This window comes from Brassica oleracea, chromosome C9 (genome assembly GCF_000695525.1).
Source record: "Brassica oleracea var. oleracea cultivar TO1000 chromosome C9, BOL, whole genome shotgun sequence".
NCBI lineage: Eukaryota > Viridiplantae > Streptophyta > Magnoliopsida > Brassicales > Brassicaceae > Brassica > Brassica oleracea.
In genome coordinates this window covers 48839394-48859999 of record NC_027756.1, presented here as the reverse complement: position 1 = coordinate 48859999, position 20606 = coordinate 48839394, and the positions used below count along the sequence as shown (strand labels likewise).

Genomic DNA, 20606 nt, shown 5'->3' with positions numbered 1-20606 from the left:
TAAAATAAAATCAACCAAACAAAGAAAGTGAATTTTTATATGGAAATAATAGATTCAGTCAAGAGAATATTTTGGGGAATAAATATATGTGATCAGATCAGATCAGATTAGCAGAAAAAAAAAACATTAATTTCAACCGAGAGGCAATCACTTAAACTTATACACGACACCGTATCAAGCCACACTGTACGAATACGACGTCGCTTAGAAGCACACTATCTGAATACGACTCGTGAAAGTACATCGCCGGTTAATAACTAGTCGTCTTCAACAAATAAAAAAGAGTCTTTCTCACTCGTTTTCTCGCAGTTCAAATTTCATTTCCTTAAATTTAGATTTCGCCTTTGTTACTCAGAGGCTGCTACCTCTTGATGCCACTGCTTGATTCGCCGGTAAATTTATCTGTCCCCATTTTTTCCGTAAACTCATAATGCAACTTAGAACTGGCGTAGGTAGATATTCACTTCACATTGCGTACGTTTCATCTAGTTTTGATCTCTGGAATCAGAAAACTTGTAGGATTTGGAATCGCGAGGACTTGTTTGAGATCTTCGGAGAGTGTATCGAGTGAGATCCTGTTTTTTTTTTTTGTTTGATGTGATTGTTAAAATTGCTTAGAAGATCTCGAGTTCGAAATGTAGATCTATGCGCTTCGATCTTAGTTCAATAGTCTGTGAAGTTGACTAGTAGATAGAGTTACTCAGATTCTCTACTTTTCTCCATAGGATAATAGTTTCTTCTTAATATGCTTTTGTTTCTTCAACTACTTGATCATTCATAGCCTTTATTCTTGCTGTCGAATCACAGTTATTTTTGTTTTCGTTGGTTGGCTTATTTACAATTCTTTCACGCAGGTAACTTTCACGTATGGCCGCTAATACTTTACAAGATTTGAGTACTCTTCCTGTAACTGAGAAGATGAGTGAATATAAAGCAAGCTTAACTAATACGCCTTGCGTTGGGAAAATGAATGGAAAATCTGAAGATAAACCATTACCAAGCTCTCTTGTTGTAGAAACAGAGAAACCCGAGGGAGAGAAAGCTACCGTGGAAGTTGAATATATTGAATCCGAGAACTTGAATGATGTTGAAGATGCTGTTGCTGTTCTCAAGGTTACATTTTATGATTGTATTAAATCCCATTAGCATCATTACAACCATTTGTCCATAACTATGATGATATACATCTACATAGAGATTGGAAATATGATTATCAGTTTGGTCTCTTTTTTTTTTCTTCAGTCGGTTCTAGCTGGTCTTGACTCCAAGGATTGGGTATCAGTCTGTGACGCTCTTAATAATGTTCGTCGCCTTTCCATATTCCACAAGGAAGCAATGCTGCATATACTGTAAGCCATGTTCTCTATACTGATGCCTATGACTTTATTATCTCTTTAAATTAGATTGAAAAATTGAACTCTCACGGTGATATCACCTTAACAGCGAAAAAGTGATCCCTCTCGTCGTGAAATCACTGAAGAATCCTAGAAGCGCCGTGTGTAAAACCGCATGCATGACATCTGCAGACATCTTCAGTGCATATAACGACCATATTACAGACCTATTGGATTCTCTGGTAACTCTATTTTTACTCGTTCACTGTGTATACGTTGATGGAACTTTACTTGTTCTGATAATGTTTCATACACTATACTCTCAGCTTACTCAACTCCTCCTCAAATCATCCCAAGACAAAAGGTTTGTCTGCGAGGCAGCAGACAAAGCGTTAATATCAATTACCAAATATGTTTCCCCAACTCTGCTGTTACCAAAGCTGCAACCTTGTCTCAAGAACAGGAATCCTCGGATCCGTGCAAAAGCATCATTATGCTTTTCCCGAAGTGTTCCTCGATTGGTAATACAAGCTCAACTCTGTTTTTTAAAGATATATCTCTTACAAACACATCACTTGTTATGTATCAATTCCAACAACTCCGTGCGCTATGATATACATATTCCAGGGCGTTGAAGGTATTAAAGAATACGGAATCGACAGACTAGTTCAAGCGGCCGCGTCTCAGCTTAGTGATCAGCTCCCTGAATCCCGTGAGGCTGCACGGACCGTCCTACTTGAACTTCAAACCGTGTATGAAAAAGCTCATCCTCTCATCAAACCCGAGACTGCGTCATCATCATCACCATCGCAAGAGGAAGAGCAAACCCCAGAGGCAGAGCCAATTACTTGGGAAATCTTCTGCCAGTCAAAGCTGTCGGCTCTAAGCGCACAAGCCGTGCTTCGTGTCACCAATGTTGTGGCAGTGACTGCTCGGGAGGGTTTGGTCACTACAGGTTCATCTTCTTGATCACAGCTATAAAAGCCTTCTCTACTACTTTTTGGATTTTTCCTTTCTTTAACCGTTTGCTACGGATCATACGGTTACATGGTATTCTCTGGCCGTGATCTACCAAATTGGCAAATTATGGACCGGAAAAAAAGAGTGAAAACTGGTTATTAAAAAATCTTGGCTTTTTTCTTTTCTCTTCAGTCTTCTTCAGTGACTTTCTTCTTCTATGTTTGTCTAATGTGAATATATATTCTATACCAAGATTTGGTAACATAGTCCGAGTCTTTTGAATAAATGCAAATTAGTCGATTTCTTTGACGATTCAAGCCTCTATTGACTTGTTATATGCATATTCCTTGTTGGTTTAGGCAAGTCAACCCGCCTTAGTCCCTTGCAAGCTTAAGGTTAGTTGTCATATATTGTGCTTCATCCAGTTTATTACTGTTTCCACCGTTATTAATACCCAACACTGAGACATATGAAGTTTTTATTAGATATAAGAACAGTAACAAAGTAGCTGAGATCTGAACCAAACTAGGAACCAGATAAATAGTTTTCACATCTACCAAGGCAATATCAAAACCTCTAATTTTGGTGAATCTGTGAGGTGAAATAATAGATGCAACTAACTCTCTTATATAATTTAGCTCTGCGAGAGTTCACGGCTTCGATTAGCTGCAGCAACAACAGCATTCATAAGTGTTGCACGGAAAGAACCTTTCTCCAGTTCATGAACTCCGGCTATTGTAGTCCCGCCTGGTGAAGTAACATCATCTTTCAACACACCCGGATGCTTCCCCGTTTTGCTCACCATTGTTGCAGCTCCAAGAACCTGCCATAGACACACACAGCTCAGGCTTCTCTTTCTAGGTTTGGTTATTATTATACATTAAGACAAACAGAAAAAAAAAGATTAAAGAAGCTGTAGGGGGACCTATGGGTCAGCTGACTGACCGTCTGTGAAGCTAAACCCAATGCAAGTTCTCGGGGTAAACCAGCAGCTACTCCTCCATCAGCTAAAGCTTCAATGGCTAAGAATATGTACGCTGGTCCACTTCCACTGTAACAAGATTGAAAATTTTCAGATGGTAACTTGAACAACTTAAGACATTCAGAAACCGTGACGTACCTGAGACCAGTGACAGCATCAAACATTTTCTCATCAGCTTTGAACATCTTCCCCACAGAGCCAAACAACTTAGTCACAAGTGCTCCGTCTTCTTCCGTTGCCGCTGTTCCAAGGCTCATTACTGTTTCACACAAGACATAACCTTCATCATCAGTAGGCATTTGATAGTAATAAACCACAAACAGGGACTCTTGGAGAAACTACCTGAAGCTGCCTCACCAACTGCAGCTGGTGTATTAGGCATCACCCTTATGAATCGATCTTGACCAGACCATTCCTAGCAAAAGACCAAAAAATTAAATCTTTCAGATTTTGTTTCAAAGGGAGCATGTTAGATGCAAACACTGATGGGTAGTGATAGAACCATAGAGCTTATGATTCAAGACTGATGAACCATTTCTCTGAAAAAGTATACTCCTTTATCTACAAAGATGACAACCTGAAGATCTTTCAACTTGATCCCCGCAGCAACGGAAACAAGAACCTTATCCTTAGAGAGCGTTGACCTTACTTCCGTGATGGCCTTCTTAACTGCATAAGACAAGGTACAGCTTTAAGTAAATTCCGCAGATCAACGGATTATAGATCTCAAATTGTTTTATATTCTATTCGATTATGATTCAATGGAGAATAAAACTGAGATGTAGAAACCATACCAACTTGAGGTTTCACAGAGAAGATCACAACATCGCTTTCTCTAACAACCTGCCAAAAGATTTCAAAATCCCTCAGTTCATGGTTTTACTCCAATGACAAATCTCTATCTAAGACTACCTATGAATAGAGAAATGTAAAAGAGAAGAAGATTTACTTACTTCTTCGCTACTGGAGAAAACATTGACGCCAAAGGACTCGAAGACTTGACGGCGATTCAGATTCGAGTGAACGGCGGTTGAGATGCGATTCGGAGGAAGCATCCCGGAGGCAACGACTCCTCGAGCTATACTCTCCGCCATCTTTCCAGCTCCGATGAACCCTACCTTGAAGCTCTCCGCGGAAATTGGAAGCGTCTCCATCGCAAAAAAATTAGGTTCTAAATGATGATAAATCTTACTATTGTTGGTTCAGGTAATAATCAGTGTTGTAGTCTGCACGTGCAGATCACGTGGCTCCTTGGGGTTTTAGCTAAGGCCCGATAGAATAAAGTATTCACTCTTCTTGTAAACGGGCTCGCTTATACAAAGCACGGCGTTTTATCACAAAGCGATGAAATGCTGTACCAACCAGAAACGACACGGCAACCTAAATTCACTCTTCCTTCAAACAGAAATTATAAAGCCCAGGCTTGAAGTTATAATATTCCGAGGATAAGGCCCCATGTAAAAATTAGCGCTGGATTATTTAGACATGTCAAATATACAAGAGTATAGCCAATGTTCTAAATATCGCTAGGCGGTGGTTAGACGTTTTGTACAGGGTTATTGTTTAGACGCAATGACCAATTTTTAGGCGCAATCAGGGCCGTGCCTGACATTTGACAGACTAGAAGCGAGAAAAAGCTTTTTTTGTCCCAAAACAGCATTAATCAGCACTCGAACCCAGGGCGCCTAAGGAGGAGACTCAAATAATAGCTTTTTGCACCATCTATGTTACCTAATCAATAGGAAAATTGGTCCCAAAAATATTTTTATACTGTTTGGCTTTGGCCTTCAAGCAAATGCTTGATGGACTTGTATCCAGACCCGGCACTGGGCATAATGACTGATTTTTTGAACAGCTAGACCGATTTTTAAAAAAATCTGTTTGAAAAAAATCATTTAGCTCATGCCCGTTTTGCCGACTAGTCGGACGCCTAGACGCCGCATAGACCGATTTTTAGAACACTGGTAATAGCCGATACATTATAATGTTTGTTACTGAACTACAATACTACATATAGAAATCAGTTAAACTTCGTTACAAATATTTCATTACCAGCTTAAATTTTCATAGATACAACAGTATTGTTGAATTGAATACTTGAATGACAAATGAGTTGAACTGTATTTGGATTCCTAAATTAATAACGATATATATAGTTCCTTCATGACGTGTGACAACAATTGACTTCTAGCTAGAAAGGAAAAAAGTGTATACAAGGCATATCAGAAAAAAGTGTACAACAAAAATTGAGTAACGTTTTCATGCAAAATAAAATCTCTTTTCATTTCTTAACAGATTAGACCATGATAATCGCACGATCCTTAATGGGTTTTTAAACTAAATGAATGATTTAATTAAATCAAAAATAAATAAAAACTGTGTTACCGATCCTTAATTAGAATGTTTGGTGATCGATCCTTAAGCATGGTTTAAAACCACGTGCCAGTTTGTTGTTGTTGTTTTTTTTTTCCTTCTTTCCCACAAAAAAAAAGCTTGTTGTTTTTTTCCCATTTAATCTTTTTTATCTCATTTAATCTATTTTTATTTTTACAGATATCCCTACAAATATCGTCCATATGATGGGTGTTCGAACTAGAATTCGTGATAGGCAAATGCATCAACAACTGAAAGCTGATTTGGTTGAACATATATGGCGTAAATTTGGACGTGCTGAAGACAACAACTGAACTCGGATGTTTTTTCAAATTATTCTCGATTATTGTACTAGTTTTTGTTTTATGTTTTTTTAATATCTATGTTTTAAATGTTATCTTTTAAGATTTTTTATTTAATAAATAACTTTTATCTTTAAAAAAAATATTTTTTTAAAAAACTCTTAATTAAAAAAACTCCCATTGGACCACTCAAAATAGGAGTTTATTAAGTAGAGTTTTTAAGTCTACTTAAGTACATTTATATAATTAAATTATCATTAAGAAATCCGCTAACCAAGTGGATTTCATGGGATAACCATGCTCTTATTGTTTATAAGGAGTGAAGGACATATGGCCTAATATACAGTGCCGGTCCTTGGACCACGCGGAAGAATCAGATTGTTTCCGGCCGTTCAATTTATAAACAAATTTCGGCCATAAATAATAAATATTCCCTTTAGTCTAGTGTCTGTGTTCTAACCTCATCCTCCTCATATCAGCTGATAATTTTTTCTCTCTTTTCCTTACAAAGTGACCACCTTTTTATTTTTAAATTAAAAATACATATAACAAATTTTGTTGATATAATAAATTATGATTTTTTATTCTCTATAATTTGATATCCATTTTGATATATATTTTTGTTATATTTTAAAATATATACTTGTACACATATTTAATGATTGTGTTATGGATGAGTGATATGTGGATGTTTGAAGACCGTGGATAACTACATATAGAATATAAGCATGGAAAGACACATGTGGATGAGTGTGGGAAGATATGGACGGGTAAGCATGGATGGGTAAATATGAACGGCTATTTGTGGATGAGTAAAATTATGATTAAAATTCAAAATTTAGCATACTACATATCTCATGGTGGAGGATTGTGACGAGCTCGAACCACCGCAGCTTCACCCAGCTCATCCACGACGATGTTGAGCTCGGAATCCATGGTGTGGCTCACCGGGAAAAAGAGCTGACTCGTTTTGACCGATGGTTTTGGAGGAGGAGCTAACTCTTTTTAACTTTTTGGTTTGTTTAGCTTTGCTTTCATCATTCAAGCTTGTTTTTTCCCTAGACATGCATGTGGTCGTAATTGGTTTAAAGTTATTAATATTGTGGACACATTGACATCCATATCATAGCCTTTCAATATGTTACATTTTTTAATCAATGTTTAGTGTTTGAGTTACTACTCTATCTACCACATCAAGCTTCAATTTTCTATCTACAAATTTAAGAGATCTCTCTTGTTCTTTATTCATGATTATGTTAGTGTCCAAATCCACAACATAATCAAAATCTTCTTTCCTGTGGATTTTCTTGTCCACAGACGAACATTGTTGTTGGGGTGTTGTCATTAAGCTCAGCTATTGTGGAGTTTGCTCTGATGAAACTTCTAAAAATTTTACACTCATCTGCGTTCACGTATCTCCATCCACGCATCATCCGTCTACGCATCAAATGTCTATTAAGGGAAAAATTGTCCACAGTTTATTACTGGTCCACAACAAAGTATCTCACATGTAAGAAGTGATTCTGAATATAAAGATAAGTCAAATATAAAGATAAGTCAAAAAGTGGGCATAGAGAGTAATCAACTCATATTATTATTATATCACAAACTGACATATGCCACCCTTTCACACACGTGTGTATTTGTTTTGCAATGTAAAAACAAGTTTCTCTTGTTATTCAAAGTTGTTACCCTGTGGACTATCGATGTTACTTTCCAAAGAAATTGATTCAAAACATATGTCTAAAAGCTCTAACAAACTGCATACGTGTATGCAGAGACGTGAATAAATGAAAATTTATTATATATATGTCAAACGAGGGAACCGATCGAATTAATGTTGACAATACTTTTGATTCTGTGTGTGATCTTTCTTTTCCTTTTTCTTCTTAGACAGAATATCTTTTAATTGACTGTATTTTGGGGGAAATAACATTAAAAACTTCCAACTTGGTAACTTAGAAAATCATACTATTGTTTAGTTTCTACAAAAACCACGATTTTTTACCATATTTAATAATTTTAAGTATTTAATTTGATTGATATTTATTTCAATGTTAATTACTAACGTTTATCATCAAAATTTACATAAAAAGCCACATATTTTCAAATGTTCTTTAGACTTCAAGCACTTTACTTCTTTGGAACCATCAAGTCAACAAATAATAAATACATTCAACAAACAAAATTAAGTGAAATATTAAAGAAAAATAAAATTTAAGTAAATCCTGACCTATAAATAATGTATTGTGAAAACAATGTGAAGAAAACACACGCAAACATGTCAGTTTCACCATCACCTCATCATGTGGTTCTCTTCCCTTACATGTCAAAGGGCCACACCATTCCTCTCCTCCAATTCGCCCGCCTCCTCATCCGTCACCGTTGTGTCACCTCCTCCTCCAACGACGGCGAAGAGCCATCCATGTCCATCACCATCTTCACCACCCCACAAAACAAACCTTTCATCTCAAACTTCCTCTCCGACGTCACATCATCTATAAAAATAATCTCCCTCCCTTTCCCGGAAAACATCGCCGGAATCACTCCCGGCGTCGAAAGCACCGACAAGCTCCCTTCCATGTCGCTCTACGTGCCTTTCACGCGTGCAACCAAATCTCTCCAGCCTCTCTTCGAAGAAACGCTCAAGAATCTTCCACAAGTCACGTTCATGGTCTCCGACGGATTCCTGTGGTGGACACTGGACTCCGCCGCTAAGTTCGAGATCCCGAGACTAGCCTTCTTCGGCATGAACTCGTACTCGTCGGCTCTCTACAACTCCGTCTCCGTACACCAACTCTTTACCAAACCGGGAAATATTAAATCCGATACCGAACCGGTTACTGTACCGGATTTTCAATGGATCCGGGTTAAGAAGTGCGACTTCGTCCCGGTTTTCACCGAACCGGATCAATCAGGTACAGAGTTCGATTTACTCATGGACCAATTAATGTCTACTGGGAAGAGCCGTGGGGTTATAGTGAACAGCTTTTACGAGCTCGAGTCAACGTTCGTTGACTATCGCCTAGGCGTTAGGGGTGAGCCCAAGCCGCGGTGTGTTGGGCCATTGTGCTTGGTAAACCCTCCTAAACCGGAAAGTGATAAACCGATTTGGATTGACTGGTTGGACCGGAAGCGAGAGGAAAGATGTCCGGTTTTGTACGTGGCCTTTGGAACGCAGGCTGAGATATCGAACGAGCAGCTCAGAGAAATAGCCTTAGGCATGGAAGATTCCAAGGTACGTGCGTAAAATAGTAAAATTTTAGTATTTGATCACTGAAGCTCCATATATTGGACTTTTCAAATTGTTCGACATAACTCCAAGCAAATATTATTAGTTTGTTATATGATATCAACCAATATAAAATTTAGTTTGTAATGAGAAAACATACAAGTAGTTGGCGTTAACTTCACGACGTTTTCCATAAATGGAGTGACAATGATTGTTATAATTTACGCATATGGTACTGATTGTTAATAATAAAGGCAAACTTCTTGTGGGTCACGAGAATGGACGTGGAAGATATGATTGGAGTAGGGTTCGAGAAGAGAGTGAGAGAGCATGGAATGATTGTTAGAGATTGGGTGGACCAATGGGAAATACTGTCCCATGAAAGTGTGAAAGGTTTTTTAAGCCATTGCGGATGGAACTCGGCGCAAGAGAGTATATGCGCCGGGATTCCCGTGCTCGCTTGGCCAATGATGGCCGAGCAGCCACTCAATGCCAAGTTGGTCGTGGAGGAGCTAAAGGTCGGAGTAAGAATCGAAACAGAAGATGGAACTCTCGAAGGGTTCGTGTCAAGAGAAGAAGTCAGTCAAAAGGTATTATAACAAAATGTTTTGAATGAACTTAATTAATATTGTTGTGTTAAAAAAAAACTTAATTAATATTGCTGGCTTCAGTTATGATATTTTTTTTATTGGTACAATATAGGTTAAAGTGTTGATGGAAGGAGAGATGGGGAAGACTGCGAGAAAGAACGTGAAAGAGTATGCAGAAATGGCTAGAGAAGCTTTGGCTCAAGGGACAGGTTCGTCATGGAAGAATTTGAGTTTGCTTCTTGAAGAGTTATGTAAGATTAGAGAAACAAATGATGTTAATAAGCTGTCAAGCCATGATTAGAGAGCAGTGTACTCTTGGTTGTTGTTTCAATCTGACTAAGGTCATAACCTTACTGTTCTTCTGAATAAAATAAAAAATAAAAAAGTTTGTATGTGTTATAAATATCTGATATGAGAAACAGATCATACAATATAACATTAAGACATTATAAGAACAATATAATTTTTTAAACTACAATCTTTTGCTCTATCTAACATTCTCAAACCGATACATAAAAAAACGAAAATATTAAGTTAAAATCCCAAATATTTATTTCCTATCACTATTTACCATCTAAAAATCAAACATGTCACACTTTTAAACGTCTTCTTTATCCATAGAGAAATCAGGCTCATCAGGTTTGAATAGTTGAGGCATTTTCAAACTATTCGAAGATCCATCTTTCTTACCAGTACTACTACTACTTGAAGCCTTTTGATTCGTGCCTCTTCTCGTGTTTGCTGCAAACTTAGATGCCAACATTGTTGCTCCAAGGTTTTGGCTGTTGTTTGTGTTGTCCACAGACAGTCTCTCACCTTCGAAATCATCGTCGTCGCTTCCATAGTAGTTTTCTTCGTCGCCTTCTTCGTTGTATCCTGTTTCATCTCTGTAATAATATCCGCTACTCTCGTGCAAGCTGAGCTCTTTAGCGAGCTTTCGTCGCTTGTATCTTCTCCATGCGGATTGCACAAAACACGCTCCCCATGCTCGCCATTGATGTGAGTAGTACCTGAATTAATGGACGTAAATGAGATTTGATTCATTCATGCCATGCATGGCTGGACCTAAGATTTTGGGTTGTATAAACATTTAATATGGGTTTAAATTTTTTTAAAATTATTAAAATTTTAGTGGCCAATTTTTCTTCTAAAATTCTGAGGAATATAGGCTAATGGTTCACTAGCTTATATTAAATGTTCATGACCGGTTCTGCATCATTGGATGCTATATTATAAATGGTGTACCTGAAAGCGTGTTGCAACTTTTTGCTTTGAAGACGTTTGAACTGATGAGCAACAAACTTAAGATCCTCTGCGCTTAAGGCAAAGGCTTCAACCTCAGAGAGGGCACGGACGCTACGGGTTGAAGAAGGAAAATTAAGTGTAGAGTTTGGCATCAAGGCCCATGTAAGAAGCTCTTCTCCACAGAAATCACCAGGTCTTAGAGTAGTGGAGTTGAAGAAACCAGATCTTCCTCCGTTTGTAGTTGAGCTCTCTATTTGTCCTCTAATCACAAAGAGCATCTCATCCACCGGATCACCTTCACGGAATATGTAGGTCCCTGCCGTGCTTAAAGATGAGACAAGACATCCGCATATAGCGTCAAGAAGTTGATCATCCATTTGTGAGAAGAACGGGACCTGCACGTAGCAAAATATTGTGATTTATGAAATGAAAAACAATTAATTTTTTGTAAGGACAAAGTTAGTGTATGTACCCTGCGGACAAGAGCAAGACAGAGATGGCGTTGGATTTCACGGCGTAAGTCAGTAGGTAAAGACTGGAGAATTGACTCTTCATCGACGCCTCTAGTTGCAAGCCATTTGTATTGAACGAATCTTCGGACACGTTCTTGAAGCTCTGGAGGTAGTTGACGATGTCTCATCCATTCTTCGGTGTCTCGTCTCTTAACTCTCCATTCCTCAACTCTTACAGACATTGATTGTAATGATGTCTTTCCACAAGATCTTTTGTTAGAAAAATACAAAAAAAATGTATTGAAAAGCTTTTCAAGAATTAAGCTATGAATCTTACTTGCATGTTACCGATCAGGAGTGTGAAGAGAATCAACCCAAAAATACAGATTGTAATACAGAACAAGGTCTCGCCAAGATATACACTTGTGGTTATATTCTGGCCGTAAGAACTGTAAAACAGAACGGTTAGACAAGACACAATAAATGTGTTGGATCAAAGGCTGTTAATACCTTAGATTTCTCAAACCCCACCAAAGACAATATAAGTACTTTGACACAAAATCCGTAGTAGCGACTTGAGTGGTAAAGGCTTCAGCGAACATGCCAAACTTGAAGTTAGTAGTGCTGCTCGTAGCATCACAATGAGAAAGAACCTGAGTAACATTCTGCCAATACTGTCGCTCAGGTTGCTGTAGACTCTTGCAGTCCAAGAAGCTAGGAAGACAATCCAAAACTCTCAGGGCGTGATCTTTCTCGCATACTTTGGACCAGCACGAGAACTGCCGCCCAATTGATGATAGATACCACATTGCCCCCAACACCTGAGCACAAACGGATAGAGATTCTTAGCAACTTAGACTGAAGAAATCTAGAGAGAGACGAGGAGAAAACTTACGTGACTAGCAAGGATGTAGAGGAGGAGGTTGTATGCAGCTCCTGCCCAAGCAGTTTTGGCGATGAACCCGGTTGTTTTTATAATCCTTTGGTTAAGTGGGAATATGATGAATGATCTTGGAATGTATTGGACGAGAACGATAAGGGCGAGTGTGCTATTGGCATGATTAGCAGTCCCGTTGGTTGCGGCTGGAATTACTAGCCAAATTACAAGCTGAGATCAAAAGATTGTCAGAACAAACATATAAGGCTTTGATGATGGTGAAAAGTATCATATAACGGATACAAGAAAATTAATTCTGAAAATAGATAAATACCATAAAATTAAACGACACTGAAATTTAACATGATTCATAATATAGTATTAGAGTTCGAACACATGCTGCCCAACTGAACTAAAATTGATCCGACTTATTAAAAAAGTCTCATCAATCTTAAACCGACATGACCAAGATAGTCAGGCCGGTTTGACCCGACCATTAGTCTTAAGCCGAGCCGATTTCATTCGAGCTGATTTCAGAATTTAAAATACAAGGTTATAAGAATGCAAGATATATTTCTGCTACATTATAAGATGTATATCTGTCTATCTATGTTCCTTAACCTTATACCTAGACCATATTATCAACATCTATGCTACATAATAATAAGCTAGTAGTCATGCATGCGAACCTGAGGAAGAGGAAGCATGGCGGCAACATCGACGATGAAATCGCTCTTCAAGTACTTCATAGCGATCTCTCTCGGATCCCTAACAAGCTCACCGCGTCCAAAAACTCTAGAGCTCCGCGCGACGAAGGCCGTTCTGAATTTCATGAAAATGTGCAAGAGGTGGAAGAGATCGGCCACCGAGCGGAAGAACGTGACCGTCGCGGCGAGGCCGACGTCGACGGAGAGACACGCGGGGCCGCCGACGTAAGGAGCGTAGAAATAGAAAGGATCGAGGAAGAGGGCGAGGATGGAGGTGACGAGGAAGACGTGGTTCCAGTAGGTGACGATGCTGCTGTCCGGGTCCAGGATCTGATGCCGCCATGGAAGGACTTGGCTGCCGTAGCGTACGGCGACAGATCCTCGGTTAGACGCGGCGGAGGTTATGGTCTCGGGGAGGAGGAAGCGGAGAGATCGGATCTTATTCATCTTCCATGGCGGATTCCGGTGTTAATCGGATTCCGCAGTTAAGAGAGAGAGGTACGTAGCGATTGGTGGAGAGAGGAAGGAGGAGAGGTTAGGGCACTTTGCTTGCGTCGTGAATTTTTTTGTTTTTTTTTTCTGTTTGCATTTTTTCTTCTTTTGATGATTATGGAAGGAGAGGATTTCTCGCGGGAAAATTGGGAGAAGGGCCGTTGAAATAGGAGGAGAGTGAGGGTATTTACGGAAACTTGGTTCCTAAAGGGTTATTATTGTTTACGCCGTTTAGACCACCCGCATCGGGGGTTTATGAGAGAGTCATGGGCTCGGTATCATAGGCCTTTTCGATTAAAAGAAATGAATAAATGGGTTTCAACCCGTGAACCGGGTCTTCCAAGTGAGCCCGTATGATACGGGGTCATGCCACGCGGCGCAGAGGGAGTGGCTACGCGATCTCGCGTGTTGAGTGAGAAAAAAAGGGTTTCGCGTGAAAGATCCCATTTTCCCTTCTCTCTTCGAAATCTAGGGTTTCTCCGTCTCTGAGGCGATTTCGTGTCGGAGTCCAGAGCCGGAGATTTTCTCGATCAATTCGTCGTCGGAGTCACTCGTAAACGCTCTCAGGTGAGTCTCAATCACTCCGAGGACGAGATAGCTTCGATTTGATCTCGAGAGGTTTCTAGGTTAAGGAAGTCGATTTGGGGGTTTCGTCTTAGGGTTGAAAATCGAGAAGGGGGTTTCGATTTCTTGGTTAAAATCGACATACGGTTTCCTTTTAGGGTTCGTTTATCGTGGATTTCATTTCGATTTGGGGGTTTCGTGTAAGGGTTCGAAATCTAAAAGGGGGTTTTAATTTCTTCGTTTAAATCAACATACGGATTTCTTTTACTGTTCGTTCATCGTGGATTTGAATTGGATTTGGGGGTTTTTAGTTAGTCTTTCAATTTTTTTTTTGTTTCTCGGTTGCTTCTGTTCTAATTATTTGTTTTCCTGATACAGATGGATCCCGAAGCAGAGATAAGAGACACAAAGAGAAGAAAGGAGCACATCGATATGCTTTCATACGTGTGTGATTCAGAACACAGGATTCCGACGAGGTGTCCCTGTGGTGGGAGTATAATTCACGAGGTTTGTGGGAAGGAGGAATACGACACTCTCCCCGGCAAGCGTTTCTTCACCTGCATAAACTACGAGGTAAAAAACGGGTTCTTGTCTTTTAAATTATGTCTTCTGTTTTTGTCTGTTAATTAACAATCTGATATAGTTTATGTGTTGTTACCAAGGCTGATGGTTTTCATTATCGTCAGCCTTGGGTCATTGGTGTGCAGGAGCATATCGAACGGCTCACAAGTCGTGCGGAGGAGGTGGAGGCGGTGATCAAGTAGGTGCCGGAGGTGAATAATAAGATTAAGAGTCTGGAGGTAATCTGACTTCCCACTTTTGAATTTTGTTTTGTAATTTTTTTCTTATATTTTATACAGTGACTAACACCATCTCATTGTCATTTCCTTGTACAGGAAGAGGTAAAAGCCCTCACTGTGGAGGTTGATAGGCTCACTGGGAAGGTTTATAACCTGACCGTGCAGGTGGATCACTTGGAGAAATGCTGCTTCGACTGAAAACACAAAGGTAACCACACTATAACTAGAGTTGTTGCGTAATGAATTTGAACTTGAACTAGAGTAGGTTAGAGTAGTAGTAGAATTAAAACTTGAACTGAACCAGAACTGAATTTAAACTTGAAATAATTAATTTGAAAACCTGATTTGATGTTTATTGAATGGTCTGTGTGAAGTAGTTGTGTAGTTAAGTTAAGTGTAATCAATTTTTGAATGGTCTGTGTGAACTTGAATTTAAACTTGAACTGAACCAGAACTGAAGTAGTTGTGTAGTTAAGTTAAGTGTAATCAATTTTTGGTGGTTAGAAGGTGTTTACTTCCTTGTACTTTCAAACCCAAAAGTAGTTTAAAAACCTAGCTAATCGACATCTTAAAACACAAACGAAAACTTAAAAACTTCAATACTCAACCAAAATGGATCCTTTTCCCCTAAACTCTCCCGGCTTTGTTAACCTGCTTACTTCCCAGACCACTCAGCCAATAGAAATAGGATCTTCTGAGGTTCCCAAACCTCCGGAAAGGAGGAAGTGGACAATCAAAGAAGATTTGGTGTTGATCAGTGCTTGGTTGAACACCAGCAAGGATCCAATAACCAGTAATGAGCAGAAGCTAGGAGCATTTTGGAAGAGAATAGAGGAGTACGTGAATGCTAGCCCTCTGCTCGTTGGCTCCATTCCTAGGGAGTGGAGTCAATGTAAGCAGAGGTGGAGAAGGGTTAATGAGCAGGTGTGTAAGTTCGTGGGATGTCATGAAGCTGCTCTGAAGGAGCAGACGAGTGGACAAAATGCGAATGATGTCATGAAGGTGGCTCATGACATCTTCTTAAATGACTACAAAGCCAAGTTCAGTCTTGAACATTGTTGGAGGGAGCTTCGGTTTGATCAAAAATGGAGATCACACAGTCTGACATCAAATGGTGCAAAGGAGAAAAGGAAGGAAACTGCGGATGAGGTGGATCGCGAGGAAGATGTTAGACCTCCCGGAGTCAAGGCTAGCAAAGCAGCAAAACGCAAGAAGCATGGCAATGAAGCAGCGTTTGATCAGATCGAAACCATTCTAGCAGCCAAGAATATGTTATCCAAACAGAAAATACTTGATAGGTTGCTAGGAAAAAACGCTGATACACTTACAGATCAAGAGCTTGCTCTAAAAAACAAACTCATATCTGAATTGCTTTAAGTTGGTGAGTGGTTATTTATTTTTTGAAATTTATAGTAGGTTGCTAGGAAATGCAGTGTATGATGTTTGTGTTTAAATCTTTTCCTTGATGTATATTGATATTGTAACTGTTGTGCTTTGTAGGTCACCAGTTCAAGGAGGAGGATGCGTGGATGGTTGCAGGTCTCTGTTTCTTTATGTATCAAATCAAGTCACGGGTGGTAATGTAGTAGTAGGTGGTTGTAGTGGTAGGTTATGTAAGATGGAATCACGGGAGAGTGTAGTGTTTTCCAACTTTCTACACTCGTTTTATGTATGTATCAAATCAAGGGTATGTCCCCACGGCTTTGCTTTTGTACTCACAGGTGTATGTACCCACATGCTACTTGCTTCAATGTTTTTCTATATAAATGACTATGTGTTTCATTCTATTTATCTCATTCATGCATTTTATCAAAACTATCTTACCAACTATGTGATACATCAGTTTGATTCTTCTTACCATCAGCCATACTTTTATCAAAACTATCTCACCATCTCGGAATCTCACCAACCAACACCACTACGAGAATCACCAACCAACACCACGAGAATCACAACAACAATCAAACAAGAATCACCAATCAACACAAGGAATCAACTCTACTACTCCTCAACCCCACAGATCATCTCTTCCATTCAACAGAGGTAAGTTGAAAACCAAAAATTCTAAGTAATGAACATATCCTTAAATAATGAAATTCTAAATTCTATATTATCATATTTAAAACCAAAAAAAGGTTTATAATTTACTAAACTTAAAACCCAAAAAAAAAAGATTCAAGAGAAATAAACAGATTTATAATTTTAATGAAAAACTTTACTAAGGTTAAAACCAAAATAATATAAAAAAAAACTAAGGTTAAAACCCAAAAAAAAAATGAAGAGAAATAGAGAAATAAACTTTAAAAGAGGAAAAGCATACCATATATAAGAAATAAAAATTTGTTTTAAAAGTTTATTAAAAATTCCTCCCTATTGCCTTTTGTAGGAAAAATATTACAATAAATATCATCAACAATGTCTTCCTCATCAAGTGATGAAGCGGATGAAGTTTTTGATGAATTGGTCGATGAAGTAGTTGATAATTTCATCGATACAGTAATTGATGGTCAAACCAACAAACCAAAGAGGCGAGCTTATATTGAAAGAGATCGAGAACTAGGACACATTCGACTATGCAACGACTATTTCAGTAATAATCCAACGTACACACAAGATATGTTTAGGCGGCGGTTTCGAATGAACAAGCCATTGTTCCTTCGCATTGTCGACCGTCTAAGTACTGAAGTTCCGTACTTTCAGAAAAGAAGAGATGCTACCGGAAGGAACGGGCTATCTCCACTTCAAAAGTGTACGGCAGCGATACGTATGCTCGCATATGGTCAGTCAGGAGATACATATGACGAATATCTCCGGATGGCTGACAGTACATCACGTTTATGTTTGGCAAAATTCACTGATGCAATAATACAATTGTTTGGGGATGAGTATCTACGAACACCTACAGCCGAGGATCTTCAGCGATTACTCGATATTGGAGAGGTAAGGGGATTTTCGGGGATGATAGGCAGCATCGACTGTATGCACTGGGAGTGGAAAAGCTGCCCAACAGCTTGGAAAGGTCAGTTCACACGTGGTTCGGGAAAGCCGACAATTGTCTTAGAAGCCGTGGCATCACAAGATCTTTGGATTTGGCACGTTTTTTCCGGCTTACCAGGTACCCTAAACGATATCAATATTCTTGATCGGTCTCCAGTTTTTGATGACATCTTACATGGTCGAGCCCCTAAAGTGAAGTTCAAGGTCAACAACCACACTTATCGTATGGCCTACTATCTTACTGACGGCATTTATCCTCCATGGGCAACAATTTTCCAATCCATCCCACTTCCTCAAGGTCGTAAAGCACATAAATTTGCAGAAATGCAAGAATCCGCCAGAAAAGATGTCGAACGGGCTTTTGGAGTATTGCAATCGAGGTTTGCAATTGTTAGGAACCCAGCTCTACAATGGGACAAGGAAAGGATAGGAAAAGTAATGATAGCTTGTGTCATATTGCACAATATGATAGTAGAGGACGAACGAGACGGATACGCTCCAATTGATATATCTGAGTTTGAGACAGGACAGTCTAGCAGAAGTTCGCAGGCGAGAAGCAGAGATAGTGTTAATGTCACCCCTGATATGTTAGCCATGCGGAGAGAAGTTCGAGATAGCGACAAGCATCATCGTTTGAAAGCTGATTTAGTGGAAAATATTTGGCAAATGTTTGGTGATGAAGATGAATAAATAAGTTATGTATGTTAGAAAAATTTCTCAATTTATGTAATGTACTTTTAATGTATTGAATAAAATGTTTTCATAATTTTAATAATATGTTTTATTATTTTATTCCTATAAACTCCTTCTTCGGATTCACTAATGCAGAAAACAGCATATCCGAGTTCATAACTGTTCATGGACCCACGAAAAAATATTAAAAAATGTTGGTGAACCCAATGCTCATGCTCTTATATGCTTTCAAAACAGCATACGTTTTGCCTCCTAAACTATGAGCGGCACAAAGTCTATAGTAGTGAGCTGTTGAACCTATCGGTCCAATATTCACAGCTCTTGAACCTTCTGGCCCAAATATCAGGTCACTAATCAGATTTTTATTTAAAATTGTAACATAAACTGTTTTTTTTTCTTCTTCATTTTTTGGTAACAAGTGTCTTTTTCTTTTCGTTTTTGAAAAAAAAACTATTTAATTGAGTTTTCCGCCAAAAATAATTCTGTGTATAAATAAAAAGGATACTAAAGCACGGGTACCAAACATTCTATGAGCATATAGTGGTAGTGTGGGGAGATAGCTAGTGTGCAAGCTTGATGACACCGTAAGATGACCTATAACAAAAAGGGAATGAGATTCCTTAGAAACAATGATGCAAATATAAAAGGAACAGAGAAGAAATAGATGAAGATATTGAAATTTTTTGAACATAATATTAATACGTCACTAATAATATGATGTTTATCCATACACCACACTTAAGGAACCAACAACTTCTTTCAAGTAAAGTAAGGGACAACAACTTCCATCATATCATATTTCTTTTTTCCTTCAAAAGAAAATTCATGGCTCACGGCTGTGTAGTAGTGTAAGAAGTGACGAAAGAACTATTAGTTCTAACCTTGAGCCGCACGAGTTTACTTTATCTATTCCAAGAGACTCACGAGCCACACGTCTTTGGACATTTCGGCTGCAACTGGTTTTAAGTTACAGGAATACGAGGAATAAGAAGAATTCAAAAAAATGGAATACGAGTAAATGGAACAGTAGCAGTTATAAAAATAAATGGAATGAAAATATAAGTATCTACTTAACATGAATGGTAGTTATTTGCAGGAATGTAGTGGAATGAAAATAGATTTATTTTAAATTAAATAAAAACTCTAATTAATATAAAATTCTTATTTTATTTTTCATTCCTTTCATTCCTTACATTCACGAGACTTTTTGTTGCTGAATGTTTTTCAACTACATTCCATTGCATTCCACATATTCCATTCCTTGCATTTTATTTTTAATTCATCTCAAATGGTAACATTTTTATCGAATCTTCATGAATGACTCATTCCATACAATTCTATTCCAAAATATGTACATCCAGTTGCAGCCTTCATTTAATTTACGTAACTAGATTTTTCGGGTATATTTTTGTTTTAATTTTTTTTTTGAAAATTTTAATTTTATACTTATGTTTTTTTTTTTGTAATCATATTTACGTTTAATATTAATTTACTTTAATATAATTTTTCGTAATTATATTAAATATGTTAAGTTGCATAACTATGCATACCATATGCATTTCAGAAATTATTTTTAAACTTTATTCATAAGGATTACAACATATTATATTTTCTTAATAGTTATCTAACATAATTAGTCAAGAATATTTGTATAAAAAAAACAATTCGGAATCGACCCAAAAATCAAAATCTCATACTCTATTAGACATGGCTTATATATTTGAACGGTTCTTAAAATGTTATATCCAAAAACCAATATCAAACCTAACCCGCACCGAAAGCCGGACAATATTTTTTGAAAAATGTTTGAAAAATTAAAATTTTAATATATTCTGTTAAATATATATATGTGTATATATATATATATATATGTGTGTAAATGGGTTAATATGGTCTTCACTAACTTTAAGTAAAATCACATTTAATAAATATTTTTAATCGAATAACCTATTTAAAACCAGTTAAACTAAATAAGTTTATATGAATATTTATTTCTATTAAAATTC

At 38.0% G+C, this 20606-nt stretch overlaps 5 protein-coding genes and 1 long non-coding RNA gene across 8 annotated transcripts; 4 read left to right on the top strand and 2 right to left on the bottom strand.

Moving 5' to 3' along the window:
* The first annotated feature begins 207 nt into the window (after positions 1–207).
* On the top strand, positions 208–2603 carry LOC106313029. 3 transcript variants are annotated; one of them, XM_013750746.1, is made up of 7 exons: positions 208–392; positions 509–567; positions 855–1113; positions 1243–1349; positions 1444–1576; positions 1661–1855; positions 1962–2303. In XM_013750746.1, exons 3-7 carry the CDS (start codon positions 868–870, stop codon positions 2301–2303), a joined length of 1023 nt encoding a protein of 340 aa, XP_013606200.1. In that variant the 5' UTR covers positions 208–392; positions 509–567; positions 855–867. The 3 variants fall into 3 exon arrangements, with proteins under 3 accessions (XP_013606200.1, XP_013606199.1, XP_013606201.1); XM_013750745.1 differs by lacking the exon at positions 509–567 and having other exon boundaries at positions 212–392; XM_013750747.1 differs by lacking the exons at positions 208–392; positions 509–567 and having other exon boundaries at positions 868–1113; positions 1962–2603.
* A 152-nt stretch (positions 2604–2755) lies between these two features.
* Positions 2756–4464, bottom strand: LOC106313030 (pyrroline-5-carboxylate reductase). Its single transcript, XM_013750748.1, has 7 exons — positions 4230–4464; positions 4071–4119; positions 3854–3945; positions 3619–3691; positions 3415–3535; positions 3240–3345; positions 2756–3117 (listed from the first exon to the last, which is right to left on the bottom strand). The coding sequence occupies exons 1-7, from the start codon at positions 4428–4430 to the stop codon at positions 2929–2931; spliced, it is 831 nt and encodes a 276-aa protein (XP_013606202.1). The 5' UTR covers positions 4431–4464; the 3' UTR covers positions 2756–2928.
* A 3757-nt stretch (positions 4465–8221) lies between these two features.
* LOC106315792 (UDP-glycosyltransferase 90A1) lies at positions 8222–10216 on the top strand. Its single transcript, XM_013753615.1, has 3 exons — positions 8222–9189; positions 9438–9773; positions 9886–10216. Exons 1-3 carry the CDS (start codon positions 8233–8235, stop codon positions 10072–10074), a joined length of 1482 nt encoding a protein of 493 aa, XP_013609069.1. The 5' UTR covers positions 8222–8232; the 3' UTR covers positions 10075–10216.
* Positions 10217–10335: 119 nt separating this feature from the next.
* LOC106316400 (putative cyclic nucleotide-gated ion channel 18) lies at positions 10336–13598 on the bottom strand. The gene is made up of 7 exons (XM_013754281.1): positions 13037–13598; positions 12366–12578; positions 11981–12291; positions 11808–11919; positions 11491–11727; positions 11019–11413; positions 10336–10783 (listed from the first exon to the last, which is right to left on the bottom strand). The coding sequence occupies exons 1-7, from the start codon at positions 13499–13501 to the stop codon at positions 10372–10374; spliced, it is 2145 nt and encodes a 714-aa protein (XP_013609735.1). The 5' UTR covers positions 13502–13598; the 3' UTR covers positions 10336–10371.
* Positions 13599–13809: 211 nt separating this feature from the next.
* LOC106316906 lies at positions 13810–16697 on the top strand. The gene is made up of 2 exons (XR_001265001.1): positions 13810–14113; positions 16411–16697. It is a non-coding gene; the product is annotated as an uncharacterized LOC106316906 (long non-coding RNA).
* A 628-nt stretch (positions 16698–17325) lies between these two features.
* Positions 17326–18863, top strand: LOC106315244. The gene is made up of 2 exons (XM_013752991.1): positions 17326–18538; positions 18838–18863. Exons 1-2 carry the CDS (start codon positions 17326–17328, stop codon positions 18861–18863), a joined length of 1239 nt encoding a protein of 412 aa, XP_013608445.1.
* Positions 18864–20606: the final 1743 nt, after the last annotated feature.